The sequence below is a fragment of the Pteronotus mesoamericanus genome, unplaced genomic scaffold (assembly GCF_021234165.1).
Source record: "Pteronotus mesoamericanus isolate MK-2021 breed Mesoamerican mustached bat unplaced genomic scaffold, CSHL_Meso_final contig_20, whole genome shotgun sequence".
Classification (NCBI taxonomy): domain Eukaryota; kingdom Metazoa; phylum Chordata; class Mammalia; order Chiroptera; family Mormoopidae; genus Pteronotus; species Pteronotus mesoamericanus.
The window spans coordinates 78,135,769-78,157,565 of NW_026555085.1; the positions used below are offsets into that span (position 1 = coordinate 78,135,769).

At 36.5% G+C, this 21,797-nt stretch overlaps 1 protein-coding gene across 2 annotated transcripts in view; it reads right to left on the reverse strand.

Annotated features, from left to right (window-relative positions):
- The window catches only part of PTPRK (protein tyrosine phosphatase receptor type K), a 487,710-nt gene that overhangs the window by 294,189 nt on the left and 171,724 nt on the right, over nt 1–21,797 (reverse strand). For both annotated transcript variants that reach the window (XM_054569944.1, XM_054569942.1), the window contains exon 3: nt 6,085–6,356. In XM_054569944.1, coding sequence (XP_054425919.1) covers nt 6,085–6,356 — 272 coding nt within the window. The remainder of the gene's footprint in view (nt 1–6,084; nt 6,357–21,797) is intronic.

Sequence of the window (21,797 nt, forward strand, 5' to 3'; positions counted from 1 at the left end):
TGGTGGAAGTGTAATTACTTGAAAGCTCAAAAAAGATGCGACATGGTACATTAGGATGCTTTTGACTATAGAAAAATACCCATCTAAAAGCTATTTAAAATTTGTTTATTATTATTTTTTTATTATTTCCCCTGAGAGTAGGACCCTGGCTCCTTCCATACTTTCTTCTGTTACCCTCAGTTTGTTATCTCCTATATCGCAGCTATATGATAACGGCAGTAGCTCCAAGCATCAACGCCCTCATGTAACAGTATGCCTCTCTCTTTTTTTTCTGAGAGAGACTTCTTTCCCAAGGGTCCCCCATAAGTCTCTGGCAAGAACTGTCACATGGCCACCCTTACCTGCAAAGGAAATTGTGAAAGTAAGTGAGGTGGGTGGGAGTCCTGCCAACGTGGAAGGGAGAAGAATGACTATTAAATAAAAAATTGGTAATATCTGTAACATCGTTATACAAGATAATGAGCCAGAGTCAGTTATAATGCTTATAAATGAAGGAGTTACAGCTATGAGCTATATCTAGTGTTATGGACTGAATTGTATCTTCCCTATACCCCGCCCCCCACATGTATGTGTTGAAATCCTAATCCTCATGAGACTATATTTGGAGACAGAGACAGGACCTTTGGGAGGTAAAGGTAAATGAGGTCATAAGGATGGGACTCTAATCTGATAGGCTTGGTGCGCTTATAAGAAGAGCAAGAGAATCCAGAGTTTATACGACCACACCTAGTAAGGATGCGGTGGGAGGGGGGCCATCCACAAGCCTGGAAAGGAGCTCTCACCAGGAACCAAATAGGCCACCACCTTGGGTTTTGGACTCTGCAGCCTGAGAGAAGTAAATTTCTGTTGTCTAAGGCACCCAGTCTTTAGTATTTGGTTATGGCACCCAGCAGACTAATCCATCTTAGAAAGAAAAGCCAGGCCGCCTTTCTTTCTTCAGGGGGGCTCTGCATGGTTGGGGGACGGCCTGTAGAAATCGGAAGAGTCTGAAGAGCTATGGCACAGGAGCGACAGCCACTTCTCCTCACATTTTGCACGGATGGTTCATAAGCATGTTCTTACTTCAGCGTCTTTCTCCAAGGATCAATCTTTTACAGATTTTTTTTTTTTAATTTTAACTAAATAGACCCTTGGTTTAAGTCCCAGTCTTCTTAGATTCAAAGCCAGCAGTATCTCTGGAGTGTAAAAATCATCCCACTGCCAAAATATCAGTGCAATGCATGTTAACATAAACCTTTAAAAAGGAAACAAAAACAGAAAATCCCATGCCCATCCGATTCTTACAATTTTTTCAAACCAATGAAAAATGTTAAGAAAACGGGTTGCAAAAGTTCAGTGTTTGCTTCTCAGTGAATTCAGAGGTTTAAAAAAAACACACGTTCTGCTGTATTATCGCTTCCTAATTTCTGGCCAAACCCCTGTAGTTTTCATCACGCATCATTTTTGTGATTAATGATGTGCACCCCGTTAATGGAAAACAGCAGATTAGGTTTCCACTAATAGTTTTGGAAGTTATGTCTGCCTGCCTCATTTGGTAACAACCTCACTGTTCAGTAAGAAACTAATGGATTTAATCCCAAAGCAGAACTTAGTTTTATAAATACAAGACAGGTCAGATTTCCAGAGAGGAGAAAATTATACTTTTAGAAGTGTGTTGATCTTCCATTGAAATTTAACACCGAGATAATGCCTCATAATGTTTTTTTTTCTTCTTACTTCTATTTACTAATCAATTTAATTTCTTACAGTTATTTGAAACCTACAAAAATAGGTAAAATTAGCACCTTGTGGCTGTGACAAATTTAATGTGATACTTTCTATAATTAGTAAACTGAGCAAAAAAAAAGGCATCTATTGTTTTGAAGACACAGGTGAGAAACAGTTCCATATATTAGTGTTTCACTGCAGTGCTTACATCATAGAATTTACATTTCCTTGTTTTGTTTCATTGCAGAAAGTGGTAGCTCCCAATAATTGCGGGTTAAGGAAAACAGTGTGGTACAGTGGAAAGCACGGAATCTAGAAACAAAAGAATCCGAGGGAAAAATTCCAGTCCTATTTCTGCCTCAAATTACTTTGGAAACAAACCTACACTTTGTTTTCATTTTCCCCACTACATTTCATATTTATCTCTCTTAAGTCATTTAACAATTGCTATATTATTTCAAATTTTGTCTATTTATGTTTCACGTTTCCCATCTGGACTAGGCTCCTTGAGGCTAGATCCCACATCTGATTTACGTTACAATCTCCTACAGTGCCAATCTAGACTATAAGGTAATGAGAAGAGGGGCTTTGCCTGTATCCTCGGGGGGTTAGCATGGTTTGACCTCATGCTAATAGGATATAAAGTATGTTAACATTTTAAGAAATAAAAAAAGCCTAGGAAGAATAGCATGAGGGGGATGGAAGTACAGGTGGATCACAGGGGATTTTCAGGGCAGTGAAAAAAACTCTGTCTGACACGATAATGATGGATACATGCCAGACATTGATCAGCCTCTTAGCATGTACAACACCAGGAGTGAACCTTCAAATTAACTATGGACTTTGAGTGATTAGGATGCCAATATAGGTTCATTGATTGTATAGCACTCTGAGGGCTGATGTAGATTATAGGGGAGGCTATATGGTAAGTCTCTGTACTTTCTTCTCAGTTTTGCTGTGAACCTAAAACTGCTCCAAATAATAACAACAATAACAATAATAATAAAAATAAAGTCTTGTTTTTTTAAATAGCATGATTTCAAAGCAGAAGAAAATCCTGAGTACATATTAAATCTAGTGGAGTCTGAAAATGTTGTGCTTACCTGACATAATGTTAACTAAACTTTATGGAAAACACATGCTATGTGTCACTTTTCTAAACACCGTGTGTGTGTGTGTGTGTGTGTGTGTGTGTGTGTGTGTGTGTGTAAACCCATGCGATGTAATAATCCAATGATGTGGATACTATTATGATTTTCATTTTTCAGAGAAGGAAACTACAGTCAAAAGTTAAAGACATGTCCAATGCGGTACGGCTGCGAAAGTAGAGTCAAAATTCACCCCTGAAGCCCGGCCCCAAACTTCATAAGCATCATCCTGATCTGTCAGGCAACCAAATTCATTATTTGGGAAGTCATTTTTGCTTTTACTTCAGAATTTTATGTATATTCTTTTTTCCTTTTTCAAATCAGAGGTTAAGTTTCTTAGGATTAAAAACTAGTATCTCCTCATCATTGAATAATACCCAGCGTATAGTGATTAAATGACCACGTCAGCCTCCTGTTCAGGCATCTGGCAAGATGGAATCACTGGGAAATGCAAGTCACAGCAAAGATATATTAGAGCTGTTTCAGATTTTTAGTTCAACAGAAAGATGGAAAAAAGAACAGCACTGCAGGTATATGTACACTAGGGAGCTTCATAACGCAAAACGTGGGGAGCCCCCCTACTTCCAGGAGTATGTTTTATACAAAAATTAGCCCATATTAATTAAAAGTAGTGGCAGTCTGGGACTCTTTTCTTTTTAATAGTTTTATTATTGTTAAAACTGTGTGAGAAAGGGATTGATTAGAGGAGTGGTCTGAAAAGGAATGGTTCAAGCAAAGAAAATATGGGATTCCCCTATAGAATTACAATAAAAGAAAAATAACTAGAAAAATTAGAGTATTAAAAAACATTCAAGAAGTTGAGAGAGCGTAAATTCTCTGCAAAAGAGAAATTGAGTAAACAATGGAAGAAAGGGGAATAATTTTTACTTCACCTAAAGTCTGGGGAAAAAAATATTTGAATTATCGTGTGTGTGTGCGTGTGTGTGTGTGTGTGAGAGAGAGAGAGAGAGAGAGAGAGAGAGAGAGAACAATTAAAATGAGTAAGCAGCTAACACAGCACACTGCAATGGCTATATTTTAATTATTTTTAAATCCATCAAGATTCTGCATTAAGCAATAGTCAAAAGTTTTACATGCTATTTCCTAATAGCAAAAAGGGTGCATAAATATAGTTTATGTTGAGCTGGTTGTTTCTAATAACTAATGTACAGGTACAATTATGTATCTAAATGACAGAATCGATGAAAACATCAACCAAATAATTTATTGAGCACTAAGCATATGAAAAATATTCTACTCTATTATTCACTTTCATTGATTGTTAAGTTTTGCAAGTTAAGTAAAAATATGTGGAAGCAAAGTAATCACTTAAGAAATGATCTGTGGCTCAAATTTCAATCTGCAACAAAGACACATTTACCCATGGGTTCTATTATTTCATAATCTTTTTCCCTGACAAAAGATCTCCAAAAAGATCTTGCTGGCCAGGCTGAAACTCACCCAGAAACTTTTTTTACTGCTTGCTTAAACACATTGTAGGTCCATGAAAACTAGAGGGCTTTGTCATGCAAATGAACTAAACAAAGAAGCAATCCAGTCCTAGGTATTGTAACAATGTTAATATTGCAGAAACTGCACCATTAAAAAGTTATTAGTATCAATGGCTCAAAGAGAGATCTTAGAAAAAATAAGGAAAAAGTAACAAATGTATGCCATTTCTTTGTCACAAAGGAACAGAAGTATGATAACACAGATATATTATTTGTTGGGTTTATCAAATTCCACTTCTATGTTTTATTTTAAGGTATGACAGTTTGATTTCTTAACCAACTATCTACACAAGCAGCAAAGAGCAAATAGGGTTGAATACAGGCAATATGACTCCAGAACCCAAAGTTTTAACCATTTTGCTAGGTTTGTAATTTGGAACTTTGAAGGAGTTTGAATTCACTGACAGTTTAATTTTGTTGAATTACAGGGCTTTTCTTTTCAGTGTTAAGCTCCAATAACAGATTCTCTGTGAAGTCGGTATGACGATGCAACAGCAGTCATGAAACCACTGTTACCAGAGATGTATCCACAGAACTTTCCTCCAGCATTTTGCATTAGTTTCACACACTTCCACCAATCTGGCTACCATACACGCAGCCCTACCAAAGCTTTGGACCTCCCAAAGCAGATGGCCCGCCAAGACCGAAGAAAAATGGCTTTCTGTTCTGGAATAACAGAATCAACTGGTACCTAATGAAAACCCATTTAAATCTCAATAGACACATGACCCTGAATGGAGATCTTTACCTGTGAAACAGTATCTATGAAGTAAAAGGTTTTTAATAAATAGAAAATCAACTCAAAACAATGCAATTTAAAAAATGCATTGAATTTTTCCCTTCGTTGGGAATAAAGACTAATCTAACCTGAATAGTTAATTTTTAAATAATGAAAATAAAACTGTTCTTAGCTTATACATTACTCATGACACATAACAAAATATACTATTTCATAACAACATTCTCATTAGGCTCTCTAATAAGCTACAAATAAGGAGTCATAGAACAGTTTAAATTGCAAATTCTAACACAAAAGTGAACTTTCAAAAGAGATAACTTTCTATTTCCAGGAACTGAATCTCATAGTGAGGATTACTGAACAACTCTCTGATGTGGTAAATGAACTTTTTTGCTAAACCACATAAATTCAGTCACACAAAACATAAACTAGGTATTGACACTATTTATTGTCTGATTTAAATGTTATTATAGCAAGCATTTCTGGAGGAAAAAATCCAGAAAAGCTTTTCTTTTTTTTGTTTGCTTATTTGTATACTTTATGTAACTGACCAAAAGTATTCAAACTGCCATCATCTTAGATAACACATTTCATAAAACACTATTCCATATTTATTTTCTAAATGTTATTTTCAAGAAATGAGTAAACCAATCACATCTGAATACTGCACTCCTATCAAAAACACTATTTCTTCCAGAACAAATACACAGAAATGTATCTGTAAATAAGTAGCTTTTTGCCAAATAACCAACAAATTCTGTACCTAAACTATTTTTTTCTCTATATGTGAAATTATTTTTCTCTCTTTTTTTTGACAATTTTATGGTAATGTATTTAAACATCTGCTCAAGGACAGGGTTGGGGAGAGTTAGACAGACAATCTCACATTCTTATGGGGCTAATATTTACCTCTAAGTATTATATACACAGTGAGATTCAATGACATCAAAGCATTAACCAGAAAAGAAAGGATGATTACCTGATATTCATTGGGCCAAAAGGTGCTCACTGCTAGCTCAGCCCGAAGCCAATCTCTACCCGTGAATCCAGTCACATTCCAAATTGGATTAGCAAGAGGTCCCTTATTTACCCTAACTAGTATGTTCAAAGTGCCAGGGTTCAACCCTTTTTGGCTATATAACAGGTAACTGAAATCAATACAGTGAGTGTCATTCTCCTTCATTGTAGGCAGCTGAAGTCTGGCTTTTTCTCCAGGGTCATGATTTGAAGAGTCCACTATCATATAGGAACCTGAAATGACATTACATAAAATAAAGTTAAATAAACATATAAGCAAAAAGGAGCAAATAATAGAAAAAAAACACTAAAAACTACATCAATCTATTCTAAGTGTTAAATTTAACTAAAGACTATGTCTTCCAGAACAGAGCCATACGAAGATATCAAACAAATAAATAAACTGAATTATTACAGGTGACAGATATTGTTCAAAGTACATAGCATGTATTGATACATTTCCTCTCTACAATAACCTGTTGTTATTCCTATTTCAAGAATTAGAAAATTGAGGATAATTAGTAACTTCAGAGCCAATGACTCTTTGATTATTTGAATGGTCAAATAGGTACAGCCTGGTTTAAATCCATATCCTACTCTAAAAAATACCTAGTATTACCAAACAGGGGTCTTTTAATATCAAACAAAGCAACACCTCAGGGGTCTGGTTTACACTGAGCTATGCACCTTTCCTTTTCCGTATCTATAACACTATGCAGGAAAATAGGCTAAGTGTACAGACACTGAAGTCATTTATTATTTCCAATCCCAAGATCATCAGTCCTAAAAGCTGTGTGACCTTTCTTAGCGTCCTGGCCACTCTGAACTCTGGGTCATGAAAAAAGGATCCTTTGCTGTGTAATTATGAGGACTGAAATCTATAATGTCAAAGCTTCTAGACGGGGAATCTGATATAGGAGAGAATTACCTGCCTCGAGCCTCACCCATGAAGCTGTCAGCCATTCACAATGGCCATTGGTCCCAATTTTTCAATAGTCCCTACATTGCTCTATAGCTGCCAGAAACCTCATTTGAAAATAACTAAGCTACTTTACTATCTTTGATTTAATAAATATTTATTGGCTATCTATCATGGGAAGGCACAAAACATAAAAGAGGGTTACCCTCATCATACCTCATAGTCCCACCCCCCAAACGTAGTCTCTGTACTGCAGGCAAATGTCACAGAGTGCTAAGTACAAAAATGAAACTTGAACATCAGCTGCCAGTATTAATCCAAGGTCATCTCCAGAAAAACAATCAGTGTTTTCCACGTCACTGTGCCTTTTAACAAAGATACATATGGCAAAACTGGAAATATGTCACACTTAAGGTTGAACATCAATTTTATTACACAAAATTTTCTCCCCAGGATGTATATTTACCTTAATGTATTAGGTGTACTGTTACAGAACTCAGTATTACTAGGGTTGTATTTTGACACCTCTTCCTAACCATTTTGTAAAATTAATCAACCCTTTGGATTTCTTCTCTGAAACACAGTAACTTTTACCCACAACACTAAATGTTCATTGACTACAGGACTAATTAGTTCAATTAACCTGCTAACATTCATTCAAATCATGGAAGATAAGAGGACTTCTACTGTATAAGAAATCAAAATTTTAAACTGGTCAATACCCATTTGGTGGTATTATGATTCAGAGCTTGAGGGAAGATTTCACATGATAACACTATCAGGCCCAGTACAGAATAAGCTTAGTATAGGGATAAGTTTCTCATATTACTTTTGCTTCATTTTTCCCAGCTCTCATCTTCTTTTGTAACTTGAAATTCTTTTATATCCTTCTTGATTCTTATAGATGGCACTCTAATAAATAATTGGCCATGTATATTTTTGGATAAGTTTTTACTCTCTCTCTCTCTTTTTTTTTAAACAGGATATCCTGGATCCCAACCCAACTTATAGAAGCAGGATGTTCCTATTTTTCGTTATATTCACATTCTCATGCACGTATAACTGAGAAAATACAAAGAATATATAGCAAAATATTAGTTGTATTATTAGGAGGAGCTGTAATCATCTTTTGTTTTCTTATTTTTGTTTATGTGCATTCTCCAAATGTTCCACAATGATCATGCAATAGATCTGTACTTTTAAAAAAGAGAAAAATAACATGAATACTGTTTTATAAGAGGAACATCATATAAATAATGATAAATACTTGGAAAATAAAAACAGGTATTTTGCTTTTAAAAAATAAGCCCTACTTGCATCTTACAAATTAACAGCCTCTTGGCTTTCTTTCAACAACAACGAAAAGCACAAAAATCAGAAACTTCACATTGCAATTCATTTAAAAAGAGAGAGAAGCAGAGAGTACTTAGACTAAATACAATTTTTTTATTGTAAAGAATAGCCAAAGAGTATAAGGCCCATATTCATAAACACCAGTCTAAGATCTAGATGAATAAATAATGCCCTATGAATTGTATATCTTAATGAAATTTTTATCTTTAAGCCAGTAAAAGGATTAACTGCAAAGAAAATAACGAAAAATAAATACGTTTCCATACTTCATCCTAAAACTCCTTTTATTTATATATATACACACATATACTTTAGCACACCAACATGATATTTTTATTGCCAGCTCTGGTTCAAAATATGTTGAATGTGCCCTATAAACTAAATGGAGAGAAATTCCCACTTTTCTGGCTTAGTACTGACAACTCTCCATGATATGGTCACAAAGTAATTTTACCACTTTACCTCCCACCCCCACTCCTCACAAACCACGTTCGCTAACCTGACAGAGCCCTCACTGTTTCTGCACATAGCACACTAGTTTTCTTCTCCAGATGGGCTCATGTTCTTGGAAGGAAGCCTCCCCTCACCTAAACCCCTAGCCAATTTTTACCCACTGTTCTTCCCCAGCCTCAGCCCACATTGAGCTTTCCCTGCCTTTCGTGTCTTTGATAATACTTTCTGCCTTTATGATTCTGGCCCTTAATTATGCACTGCTTTTGTACACATTTCAAATAATGTATACAGGGGCCCTGGCCAAGGCTGCTCAGTTGGTTGGAGTGTTGCCCCACTATGCCAAGGTTGCAGGTTTGATCCCTGGTCAGGGCACACACAAGAAGCTACCAATGAATGTGTAAACAAATGGAACAACAAATCTTTCTCTCTCTCTGCCCACCCTCTTTCTCTCTAAATCAATCAATAAAAAAAGTTTTAAAATGTGTACAGGGACAACTTATCTCTCTCTGAAGATAGCACCCAATTCGAAGTCCAATCAGAAGACAGAAGCCACACAGTAAATGTAACAGTGAAAGTGTAATATAAAGAATTACTAACCATAAGAGAGTAGAAGCTTTAACATTGTACTGAGAACCCTAAAGAATAACTGCAATAGCCAAGGAGAGAAAAAATGTTGAAAGGGGAGAAAGGCTGCTGAGAATCAGACCTCCTTAGAAGGTGTGAGTGCAGCCTACTGGGCAGTGGAGGAGTTTTGCTGCGTTCTTCAGGCCGGACCTGGCAGGAAACCCTTCCTTGCAGCAGGACGGCACGAGAGTTGGGGAGCTGTGTGAACTCTGGAAGGGTCACAGCAAGGTGGTCACCGGACCAGAGCTGCAGCTGCAAGCTCACTGGGGCACTGCATGCACTGGGCGCATCACTGGGCAACTTTCAGCGATGCCAAACCAGCAAGAAGAAAGTAAACAGAAGCACAATTCCACCAGTAGAACCTCCTTCCCACTAAAATGCCCCTTTAGCACCCTGTACTGACAAAGCTTAACACTGTACAAGCTACAAAGAAGAAATGCTGAAAGAGTGAAATTCCACTGTCAGGGAGCAGGTAATGAAGGGTAGATTTTGAGGAGCAAAACAATGAATGATAATTGGCACAGCATGTAGCAAAGGCCTTGTATACAGAAATTCAATAAATCTTGTTAGTTTTAGTTGGTTAGTTGAATGACTAAATGAATAATAAAGAGACAAATAGACTAGCTCTTAGAATATAACAACATATAACTGTTCAAGCAGTACTAACATGTAAGATAAATTATCAAAAAACACCAAAACAACAAAACAGTTGCAAATCCCTTTAAGATACCTAGATTCTCACTTGTACTCTTCATCCAATCTAATGTGATATATCGTGCAGCCTCTGGTAAATTCTACTACACACTTACAAGAAAATGAAAGAAAACAGAAAAATCATTATCTTTGTGGTTTTATGACAATAGTTTTGACCTCAAGAATCCCGGAAGGGTCTTGGGAACACATAATGGTCTCTGGACTACATGTGGAGACCACTATACTATAATATACATAATTTTTCTCATCTTCATGCTCTAAAGAGAACATTATCAGTGCTTCCATTTATATTGCATCTACTTCCCTCATTCAGTCTTTGCAGTATATGAAAATATACTCTGTGAAACAAAGTGTTCACTGGGATACTGGATATATGCAGAACACAAATAGAAAAAGCCAAATACTATTACACCAGTATAAACTTACAGGGTGTATTATTCAGAGTTCATCGAAGAAACAGAATAGGATAGATACACAAACGCACTCACACATACACACCCACACATGCATTCGCACATGCTAGGTAGAGAGAATAATGACAACCAAAATCATTATCAAACCCAGCTCATCCAGGTTAAATTTTTTGCTGTTAATGTTTAAGCATTTCTGTTACTATTATCTTTGCACTAAAGCCAACGTCACTGACCTTTTTCTTTTTTACATCGTTCAGCTTCTCATTTCCTTTTTTCAAGCTTCTTCCCCTAACCCCTTTATTCTTTGGCTAATTAGGTGACAATATAATTTACCAAGTTACTAAAAATAAGAACCTAGGAATCAGTTTGCTTTTTCCCTTTTTCTCACGTTTCTCTGGTAATATCTAATTCTAAACTATCTCCTTAACCCATCCTCTTCTCTTCATCTGCATGTTCTGTCATCTCTCAGGACAACCAGAATAGGCTTCTAACAGGTTTCAAAATTCCCACATTAGAAGCCCTAAAATAGTTTTCTACAGGCAGCCAGATTGCTTTCCAAAGATACAATTAATTTTCTCTCACCACAACACTGCAATGAGAACAAAATGCAAACTCCTCCTAGCCTACCAGCTTCAATGTAATCTGGCCTTCCTCTCTCATTATCTCCCACAATTCTCCAGATACAGTGGGCTTCCTTCTTCCCTTTGAAAATCCAGGGTCACATCTGCCTCTGCATTTCTACTACACCTACTGCTTGGAATGCTCTTTACTCAGCTTGTCTATTACCGTCATTCAGGTCTCGGCGCTAATGCTCTCTCTTAGTGAGGCATTCCTTGGTGTTTTTAACTACAGTAGTTCCTCCTAAGGTTCTTTTTAACATGTCCTTCTTTGTTAATTCCTTCATAGCACTTGCCTCATACTGATTTTAATTTATTAATTTATTGTTTACTTGATTAAAAAACTCCAGGAGAAGTTTGGATTTCATCTATCCTGTTCGTTGTAAAAATTTAGACCAATGTCTGGAATATTAAGTGTGGAACAGAATTTTTACTATAATTAAATGAGATAACTACTGCCTATTTGTGCTCCCTGCTTTTCATGTCCATAGCACTTCTATAACGCTCTCTTACGCATCAAATACATGCAGGGGTGTCCAGCCTGCAGGCAGTATGCGGCTCAGGATGGCTATGTATGCGGCCCAACATGAAATTGCAAATTTACTTAAAACATTGTGAGACTTTTTTGTGTGTGATTACACATTGCAGTGTATTTAGTGCGTGGCCCAAGGCAACTCTTCTTCTCCCAGTGCGGCCCAGAGACGCTAAAAGGTTGGACACCCCTGACAGCCTATCTATCTGTGCACCTGCCAGGCCCAGTACAAGCTTTTGAAGATCAGAAATATCATCTTTACTCTAGAATCTAACAGATTTTGCACCTGTAAACTCTTGGTGAACTCAACTGAAAGAAATCAAAAATATGTAATTATAGAAATAATAACAATATTTTTTTTTCAGATAGAACTAAATGTCATGGAATCTGAAAGGACTAGAAAATGTTCACAATCATGACAGTTCCCCAAGAGATTCCATTATCTGCATAAGGTTGAAATAGGTGCCCTCACATTTTTTCCATGCTCTATTATTAATTCCTCAAACTTTTGCATTCTATTATTTCTAAGATAATACTTCCCCTCTAGTGGAGTTCACCCTGTACACCACACAGTTTGTTTCTAAAAGACAGAATGAAGCACATATTATAAAATGTCAGATTGGAAAAAGTAAACTTGTCCCTCAAACTCCAATACAAAAGGATTGAGCGTGCATCTTCACAGTGTTCTATTTCCAACAACATTGTGCTCCCTAAAATATTCCTCCTGTTGCTTTAGCAAAATATAAAACATTGCCACTCACATTCTGCAGGACTGAAATTTCTCCTTATTCTGAGTAAAAGCTTTGTCTTTGTTCTAGGTAGCCAAAAATTTAAAAAGTCTTGATTTCAGAGAACAGCTTCTTAAATTTTCAGACAACACAATGTTTCAGGCAAAATTGGCACAATATTTCTCCTCCTTGGGACACTAGCCTCCTCAGGGAGTTCAACTGCTACATGTTGAGATTTAGGAACCAGACCAAACACTGTGCTATTGTTCTCCTACAACATCTTAGAAAGCAGAAGCATGAATCTACTTGGCTTTTACTCTGACCACTAAAATTTTCATTATGTCTGTTGTCAAGAATAGTGAGCTTGTCTTTAAGTGTTACAGCATGCTGATTAGGTAGGCTCTGCTTTTTTAGACATACTCATTCCTTTCTCTATTAAATAGTAGTGAGAATCTAGCTGGAAAATATATTTTTAAAAGAATTTCAAAGGTAAATTCAAAATGACAATGTTAAAAATTAGTATACTTACAAATTTCCACATTTTCCCTCACAACCTTCCTCAACCCTTTACAACTCTACCTAACACCTTTCATTCCGATGTGTCAACAACCCTCCTTCCTAGCATTTTCTTTCCTATTGTTTTCTTTCACATTTTTTTCTTTATTTATATGTGGAGAGAGGGTAAGGAAAGAAGAAAAAGAGGGAGAGAAATATCAATATGAGAGAGAAACACCGAATGGTTGCCTCTTGCACGTCCCCAGTTGAGGTCTTGGTCCACAACCCAGGCACATGCCCTTACCAGGAACTGAATTAGTGATCCTTTGAGATGACACTCCACCCAGTGAGCCACACCAGTCAGGGCCCTTCCTATTCCTTTTGAATCCTCCTTTCCGGAAAGTTCTTTCTTTAAGACTTGATGCAAATATAGAATATTCTCTCTGGAAACACATATACACACAACTTCACCAACAACAGTAAAGGACTCACAGATGTAAGTTTAAGGTCTCCTATTCTGCAGTTTCTTGAATTTCTGAAACTGCATCACTCTTCCCACCCCCATGGCTCTCCAACCTGCATAGCTTTTCTCTTACGTGGTACTGAAATGTCTTGAGACACAGCTGCTAAAATAAAAAGCAACCTGAAAGAGAATAATCAGTTACATTATGAAGGCACGAGAGTCTGTGTCCTACAGCTAATTTCGCACATCATCACTTGCCTTTTCAAAGGAACCAAGATTGGAAAGAACACGAGAAGGTAGTACTACCTGCAGCCTCTGGAGACAGCAAGAAGACTAAATACCATACTAACAATTCCAGCCTGTTGTCTAGATATACTTTAACTATTAATAACAGAAGAAAAGAATTTAAGGTCAATAGAGAATGTGTACAGTGCTTCTATATCTCCATATAAATGGATATTTCCAAAGTCAAAATATTTTATTCAGTAGTTGTAGTATGTCTGAAAGAACCAAAAATCTCTATTAACATATTAGAAGAACTAGGTTTTCTTTAGACTCAAACTGATAAAGAGTCAACAACTACTCCTGAAAAAGGAAATGGTAACGATCAATTAGAAAAGAACTGAGGTTGGGCAAAATTTCTCAGCCGAGTTCTCAGATTCAAGAGTAATCAGACTACAGGGACAGTTCAACTGCCAAACAAGGAAACTGCATTCTTTCCTCAGCTACAAAATTTCCAAATTACAATAATATACACTTTATAAAACCTTCAAAAGGAAGAAATGACATGTTTTCTGCTTTTATCCAAATGAATTATATTCTTATCTACGAAATGGTTAGAAATTCAAGCTCTGAAGTCAGAGACTTGAGTCTGCTACCTAACTCTGACACCACCTACCCAACCACCCAATTCTCCTCTACCATTTCTGAGACAAATATCTTAGGCCCAGAAAAGATAAGTGTCTTAGATATAATAAAATTACTGTTTGAAAGCAGTGTTGCAGGGAGTTACAGAAATGGAAACTATAAGCACATCTTTATATGGAAACAGTAAAACCATCTTTTTTATTCACAAGTATTACCTAAACCAAAAATCAATCTGTCTGCTTATTTTCTGAAAGCACTGTCTGTGTTAGAAGACATAAGTCAAACAATGGAGGGAAAAGCAAAAGAGCAGACAGACAGATAGAGATTCAGTATAGAGGAATAAAGAAAAGAATCCAAATGAGAGGACTAAAAGAGAAGAAATAAGTGATTAAACTTTAAAATATAAGATCTGGGAAGACAGAAGAGGAAGAACAGGATGATAGAGAAAATGGGGTTATATTTCTTCCCTGTCTCTCCAAGTAATTTCATGACCCATACAAACACAACAAAAAAACCTGTGGCCCCCAGAAATAAAAAAGCAAATGAGAATGGTATCATCACCTCAAATGTTGAGCTTACTGGTTTTGGTCACAAGGCATTTAATCATCGATATTCCAATATTAAATATTAAAAATTTTTACAATGATGCATTTCTGTAAATCTCCTGAGCCCACATTAATTTAAGATAGCTCTAGTGGAATTAGCAGTTCCCAATTCTATAGCAAAGTCTAATACTTAATCATATCACTGTTTTCTAGGATAAGCTATCCCACTTCCAATGCTGCCAATTCAGCTGTTATTAAAAAAAAAAAAAAATCACCAAAATATACTTGGTCAATTGTGAAGGGCAATACTGACCAATGGTGAAGGACAGAAAGACCATGAAAATACTTTTCTGACTGTTGGCATGCAATTAATTCAGCTTTCTTTCAGCAAAAACAATCACCCCAGGATATTCATCCAACAAAACATGCCTTTTAAACGTCACCAGAAAAGCCTGCATGATGCAAGCGACCTCCGTTCCAACAGTGCTCGTGTTGCCCTGGGAGCGACTGAGAATTGGACTTTGATGTTTTCATAAATGTTAACTTAAGGCTCAATAGGAGAACACAAACATTGAGAAATTACAGAATTTCACTTTTCATACTAACTTTTGAAAGCTTTATTCTGGGTTATGCTGTAGAAGCTAAAATGAGAATAGTTTTAGCCAAAACAAGTAACAACAGTTGGTCAAATAATTCTGACCAACAATCAAGCACAGGTGTTTCCCCAACCTCCCCCCCAAAGGGATAGTGTCCTTCTTTTATGGAAGAAAAAAGGAAACGTTTAATAATTTAAAAAGTTTGACTTCCAGTTCTTTCAATCTACTGAGATATAGTTTCAGGATTTCAGTAATATTTGTATGATAAATAGAAACACCTTAAGCACACAGAATAGGATTAAATTGCTCACCTGGAGAATAACAGAAGCAAAGAGAGGTAGGTCCCCAGCATTTTTTTATTCTAACTATAATGTTATCAAGTATCTCCCTAGGAACTGTTTATATTACTTAAAAAATGATTGCTGTTAAATGGTCCTACAAGCAGTGACTAAACTCTGAAAGCAGGATGAACTAGCAATGATTACTCCAATCATGCTGACACACATCCATTAGATTCAATATGATTCTGCTGGTTAAAGTAAGCAAGTACATGTCCAGAAGGAGGTAACATCACACATACAATACTCAAGATCCTCTCAAGTCTGGCCCATAGAAACCCCACAATGCTTATATGCTATAAATCACCAGCATATACTCATGTTCACAACTCATAATGACATAGTAGGCATTTCTAGCTCTTTTTTTACCCTCCATTTTGCTTTGAAGGCTTGTATACTCTTTTTTCTCCCTTATGGAGCTCAAATTGACAATCTCCTTAAATTCCTATGGTTGACTGTATAACTCTGTAGGTTATTAACAAATTTGACGTTTTCAACTTTGTAGTGTTAAATGTGCCGAACTTTCCAAATTTAATAGTAAACTTCCAAAGGGCTATTGCCCCTGATTAGTCCTTTCCACATAGTGTTCAGCACATAGCAGATATCTCCTTAATAGAAATGATGATGGAGGCTAACTGGAATGTATTAATAATAGAACTATTGAAAACAGTAAAAATATTTTATTAACGCAAGCTTCTAGTTATAAAGCTACTTAATATGTAAAGTGCTAACAATTATACTGAAGAATGTGAGGTTTAAAAAAGTTAAATAACTTGTTCAGAACTAAATCTAATACTAGAACCATTACTTTTCTATCAAGGGAGTTAAGAAGTTTAGTTTACAAAGAAATAACATAATTTAAACTTTTTTTAATTGCAGGGAAATCTAGTGAGCATAAATTTAAAGTGTTCTAAAAAATATCATTTCAGTATTTTTCCTTCATTAAGTGTTGGTTTGCAGCTTGGCTTCTTGGGGGTACTTCCAAGCCCAGCACAAGAGGTAGCCATCTAAAGATTGCTCTGTAGCTTATGCCCGATGAATCCTGGCAAGACGCAGCCAGCATCTGACCTTGGCCTGCACCTCCAGGCAACCCCAGAGCCAGCACATCCAGTGGATAGTGTCAGACCACCTGAAAGACCACCTCCACTAATAACACACTAAACGGGTAGAACTGAAGAACAGATAAAGAGCTTCCCAGAGAAGAAAAAGCTGAAGAAGTTCATCACCACCAAACCAGTATTATTCAATATATGGTAAAGGGTCTCTTTGATGAAGATGAAGAAGAAAAAGAAGAAAAAAAATATATATATATATATATAAGCCCTGGCTGGTGTGGCTCAGTGGACTGAGCACCGGACTGCAAAGCAAAGGGTAGTTGGTTTGATTCCCAGTCAGTGCACATGCCTGTGTTGTGCGCCAGGTCCCCAGTTGGGGGAACATGAGCAGTAACCACACATTGATATTTCTCTCCCTCCCCTCTTCTCTAAAACTAAGTAAAATCTGTGTGTGTGTGTGTGTGCGCGTGTGCGTGTGTGTGTGTATAAAATAAAATGGCAATGGATACTTATCTACCAAGAATTACTGTATTTTTTAAAGATTTTATTTATTTTTAGAGAGGGGAAGAGAGGGAGAGAAACATCAATGTGTAGTTGCATCACATCCATCCCCTGCTGGGGACCTGGCCCCCAACCCAGGTATGTGTCGTACACTGAGACTTGAACCAGGGGCCCTTCGGTTTGCAGGCAGGTGCTCAATCCACTGAGCCACACCAGCTAGAGCCATCAACAATTACTTTAAATGCAAACGGATTATATGTTCCAATCAAAAGGCACAGGGAGGCTGAATGGATAACAAAACATGGTCCTTATATGTGCTGTCTTCAAGAGACTCACTTCAAATCAAAAGACACATACAGATTATAAGTAAAGAAATGGAAAATGGTATTTTGTGAAAATGGAAACAAACAAAAAAACTGGGGTAGCAATACTTACACAAGATAAACTTTAAAACAAAGGCTGTAACAAAAGACAACAAAGGACCAAAAATTCCACTGCTGGGTATTTATCCAAAGATATCCAAAACACTAAAATGAAAAGACATATGCATCCATATGTTCATTGCAGCATTATTTACAATAGCCAAGGTATGAAAGCAATCTAAATGTCCATCAATAGATGAATAAAGAATAGATGCATATATACAGTGACATATGACTCAGCCATATAAAAAAAAACACTTGCCCTTTGCAACATGGACCTTGAGTGTTTTGTGCTGAGTGAAATGTCAGACAAAGAAGGACAAATGACATATGCTTTCACTTATATGTGGAATCTAAAAAAAAAAGTAAACAAACAAGCAGACCAGAAACAGCCTCATAGATACAGAAAACATGCTGACAACTGCCAGATGGGAAGGAGGTTGTACAAATTGGTAGTTACAGATTAGTTACAGGGATGCAAAGTACAGCATAGGGAATATAGTCCACAATATTTTAATAACTATGTATGGTTTCAGATGGGGACTAGATTTACCAGGGTGATCACTTTGTATGCTGCAGAAAAGTCCAATCCCTGGGCTGTACAGGTGAAACTAATATAATGTTGTATGTCAATTACAATTGAGAAATTTTTAAATATATCTTTATAAGAGAGATTGGCTACATGGTCGCACAATGGAAAGATATGATCACATCCCTTCTTTTTTTCTGAGGAAGTGAGGCTGGAGCTATTCCCTGGAGAATGAGTCATACAGCTGAAGAGAAGGAGGAAGATCACTGAAGGCAGGGGAAACCACTAGTGCACAGGACCTGGAGCAGAGAGATTACAGTGAACGAAACATGCCAAACATTTGCCAGATAAGAATAGAAGAGACAAGGATGCAGATACAGGAAGTAAAGGGACCAAGAAGGCCTGTAGACAAAGATAAGGAGTTTTACCTTAACCTTAAATGCTATACAAATATATTTAAGAAATTGAAACCCAGGAGGCAGAGGTCGCTGTCCTAATTTAGATGTACATTTTGGAAAATTACCATGGCTACAGTGCAGAGAATAGATGGGTGATGAGGTAATGAGCAGAGTGTTTAAGGGAGACCAGTTACAAAATAGCTGTAGTATTCCAGTAGAGAAATACTCTATTTAATTATGGCAGTACAAGACGGAGATGATGGAAAGCAACCATCCAAAATTTATATGAGGTAAAAATCAACAAGAATTGATGTCGCATGAGATATTTAAGCCGTTGCTTGGGTGTTAGAAGGCCCAAACAATGACTTAAATATAACTCAGGACACCTCCAGGGGAGGCACCCTGCTGCGGACACTCAACACTGCTCCCAACACCCAGGCCGAGTCAAACTTTGCTGGCCCCGGGTATCTATGCTTCCACTCTTTGCAGAAGGAAATCCGCAGTCTGCAGTTAATAGCTTCCTACACCAAAGTTTCTCTGGGTGGTCTGAATGATGGAGATTTGGTCATCTATCAATATCCTAGCTATGAGGATGGCTGAAAGGTGTTTGGCTTTTCTCAGGCCTTGAGAATTCATAAGGCAAGAAGTTCACCAAATATAGGAAAGGCTGCCAAAAATAAATCATAAGAAAGAGTGGGCATTAATTTTGTTGAAACATATTAGAGAAGATGTCAAGTAGAATATTAGATACATGATCCTGTATCTAATTGGAGGAAAGATTTTGGCTATAAACATTTGCGAAACATTCGTGAATCATCTGCACGTGTATTACTCATGCAAATTCCATAATGCCACTGTTTCTCCCTTTCTGTAAACTTTTGAACAGAATCTTATTTTATAAACATGACAGAGTAAATTTAATCAAATTATGGTCCCACCATATATGTATTTATTACTATGGGGCAGGGACTGTCACAATCTGGTTACAAAATTCTTATCACTAGTAGTGACAGAAATAGCACAAAAGAGAGGTGAGAAATTCATTCTAAACTTCTGACTTACATGGCTACTTCTGATAACTAAGAATGTCCTTACCATCTTGTACCAAAATACTCTACCATTATTTTAACAGCGATTAACCATTTAGGTGATTTCTAAGACCCCACATCAAAATCTGTCTGTGGCTAGATAAAAGCAAATTAATCTTGCACTCATAAGCACACATTAACTAGTTTGTTTATCTTGAGTATATTCATCTCTTTGACCCTCACTAATCACATCTTTGAACAATCATTTCCTGATTTATGTTTTCAAATACAAGACCAAAATTCCTTGTCAAGTATGTTATATGTTTATACTGACCAGCATTCAATTTAAAAAAAAAAACAAACAAAAAACATGTTCTGAGGGGGGGGAAAAAAAAAACTTAACAAGACACTAAGACAGACATATGTATCTGGAGGGAAAAAATAGGAACTAGTTGTGATTGAAACCCCATTGGGATTATCCTGTGCACAGTAGTTTTGGGCCTTACATTGATTACTGGAACACAGAAAAACATATAAATTTCCTTCTATGCCTGAAAATACAATAAATTAATGAGAATCAAGCAAGTTCATGAGGATAAATTAGGTGTGCATAAAGCAATTTACGCTGATGTCAACACTGAGCTTGTAAAAAAGGACTGGGAGCTAAGGACGTCCTTCCATTTAGAAAAGATCTCACCAGGGGCCTCTGTGGTAGTCATACATACCACGGGGCCTCTGACTCTTCTTTTTTAAAATTTAATAACTAAATTGGGTTCTATTATTTGATCAGAAGTACATCCCTGATTCCTTCTTTACAGGTAGTAATGCCCTCCGTATCAAGTTTCTTAGGGTAGTAATGGAAAATGTGGTTTCACCACATTTCTATTGCCCAGAATCATATTTGGGGTAAAATTTATAGGTCAAAATCCCCACCATAGCCCCCTTCCAAAGCAAAACCAGATAAGAAAGGCAGTGGGAGTGTTGCAAGCTGTCACAGAGCTAAGCAAAAGAAAGATGCAGAAGCATGAGGAACCTAAACCTTACACGAACTTAATAGATTTGTTCAGATGCCCTACCAGAAGAATAAGATTTCTCCAGTGGCTACAATGTCCTCCTAAAATAAGTCACTTTGTCTAAGTATAAACTCTTTCTTGGGTCTCTATCAAATCAGTAAAAACAGCTGAATTCAATGGCCTGAACTGTCAGAGTAAAACCATATGGCTCGTAACATAAACATGGCAAGCAGATAGGATTTCAAACCTCTGTTGATGAGCATTTGTTTCAGGCAGTTTTCTTAAAGAATCCCCTCATTCTAGCAGACCCAGAAACTGGGTAAGCATTATTACTTTTACCTTAAAAACCTCCAAATGGGCAAGATAGCATGCTCTGCTGAATCCCTATGAGCATGAAACCCTTTAAGAGTAAACCCCTGATTCAGAGTTTCTCAGACACGAGGAAAATACCAATCTTTTAAAGTGGAAAACTTTCTCACAGACCTCAGTGTTAACTATGCACAGATAAATCTGAGTATTATAAGAATTTATTCAAACAGATAAATGTACAAATCAATCCAATTAAATTAACACTTATTTAACATAATACATTATGTTTCACAGAATCAATATTGTAAATATTACATTTAATGGTGAAAATATATACATTTTTTCTGTACTACATTTTACTTTTGGGTTTGAGTATTTCAATTTTGATCACGTTGAAACATCATTTGAGTCAGTGTTATTATAACCTATTTTTCTTTGACAAAATTTTTAGCCACTGATTTATGCTTTTGATGGGCCAATAAATTGAATAATATATTCCAAAATACAAAAATAAGAAAAATTTAAATCCACTTATTAAAAATTATTTTCTGATTATTTAGTATATTTTAATGTGGTTTTCCAAACTAATATGTAGCTGCACAAAATATATGATAAAAATAGTTGACGTCAGCTAACGTAAAGCCACAATTTACATGTTTCTCATGCTCATGGCATGGATGATCTGCCCCAGAGTAACTAAATCCTCCCATCACGTTTCTCTATGTGAATTACTACTAAACCTTCATTTGCGCACTAAACTATT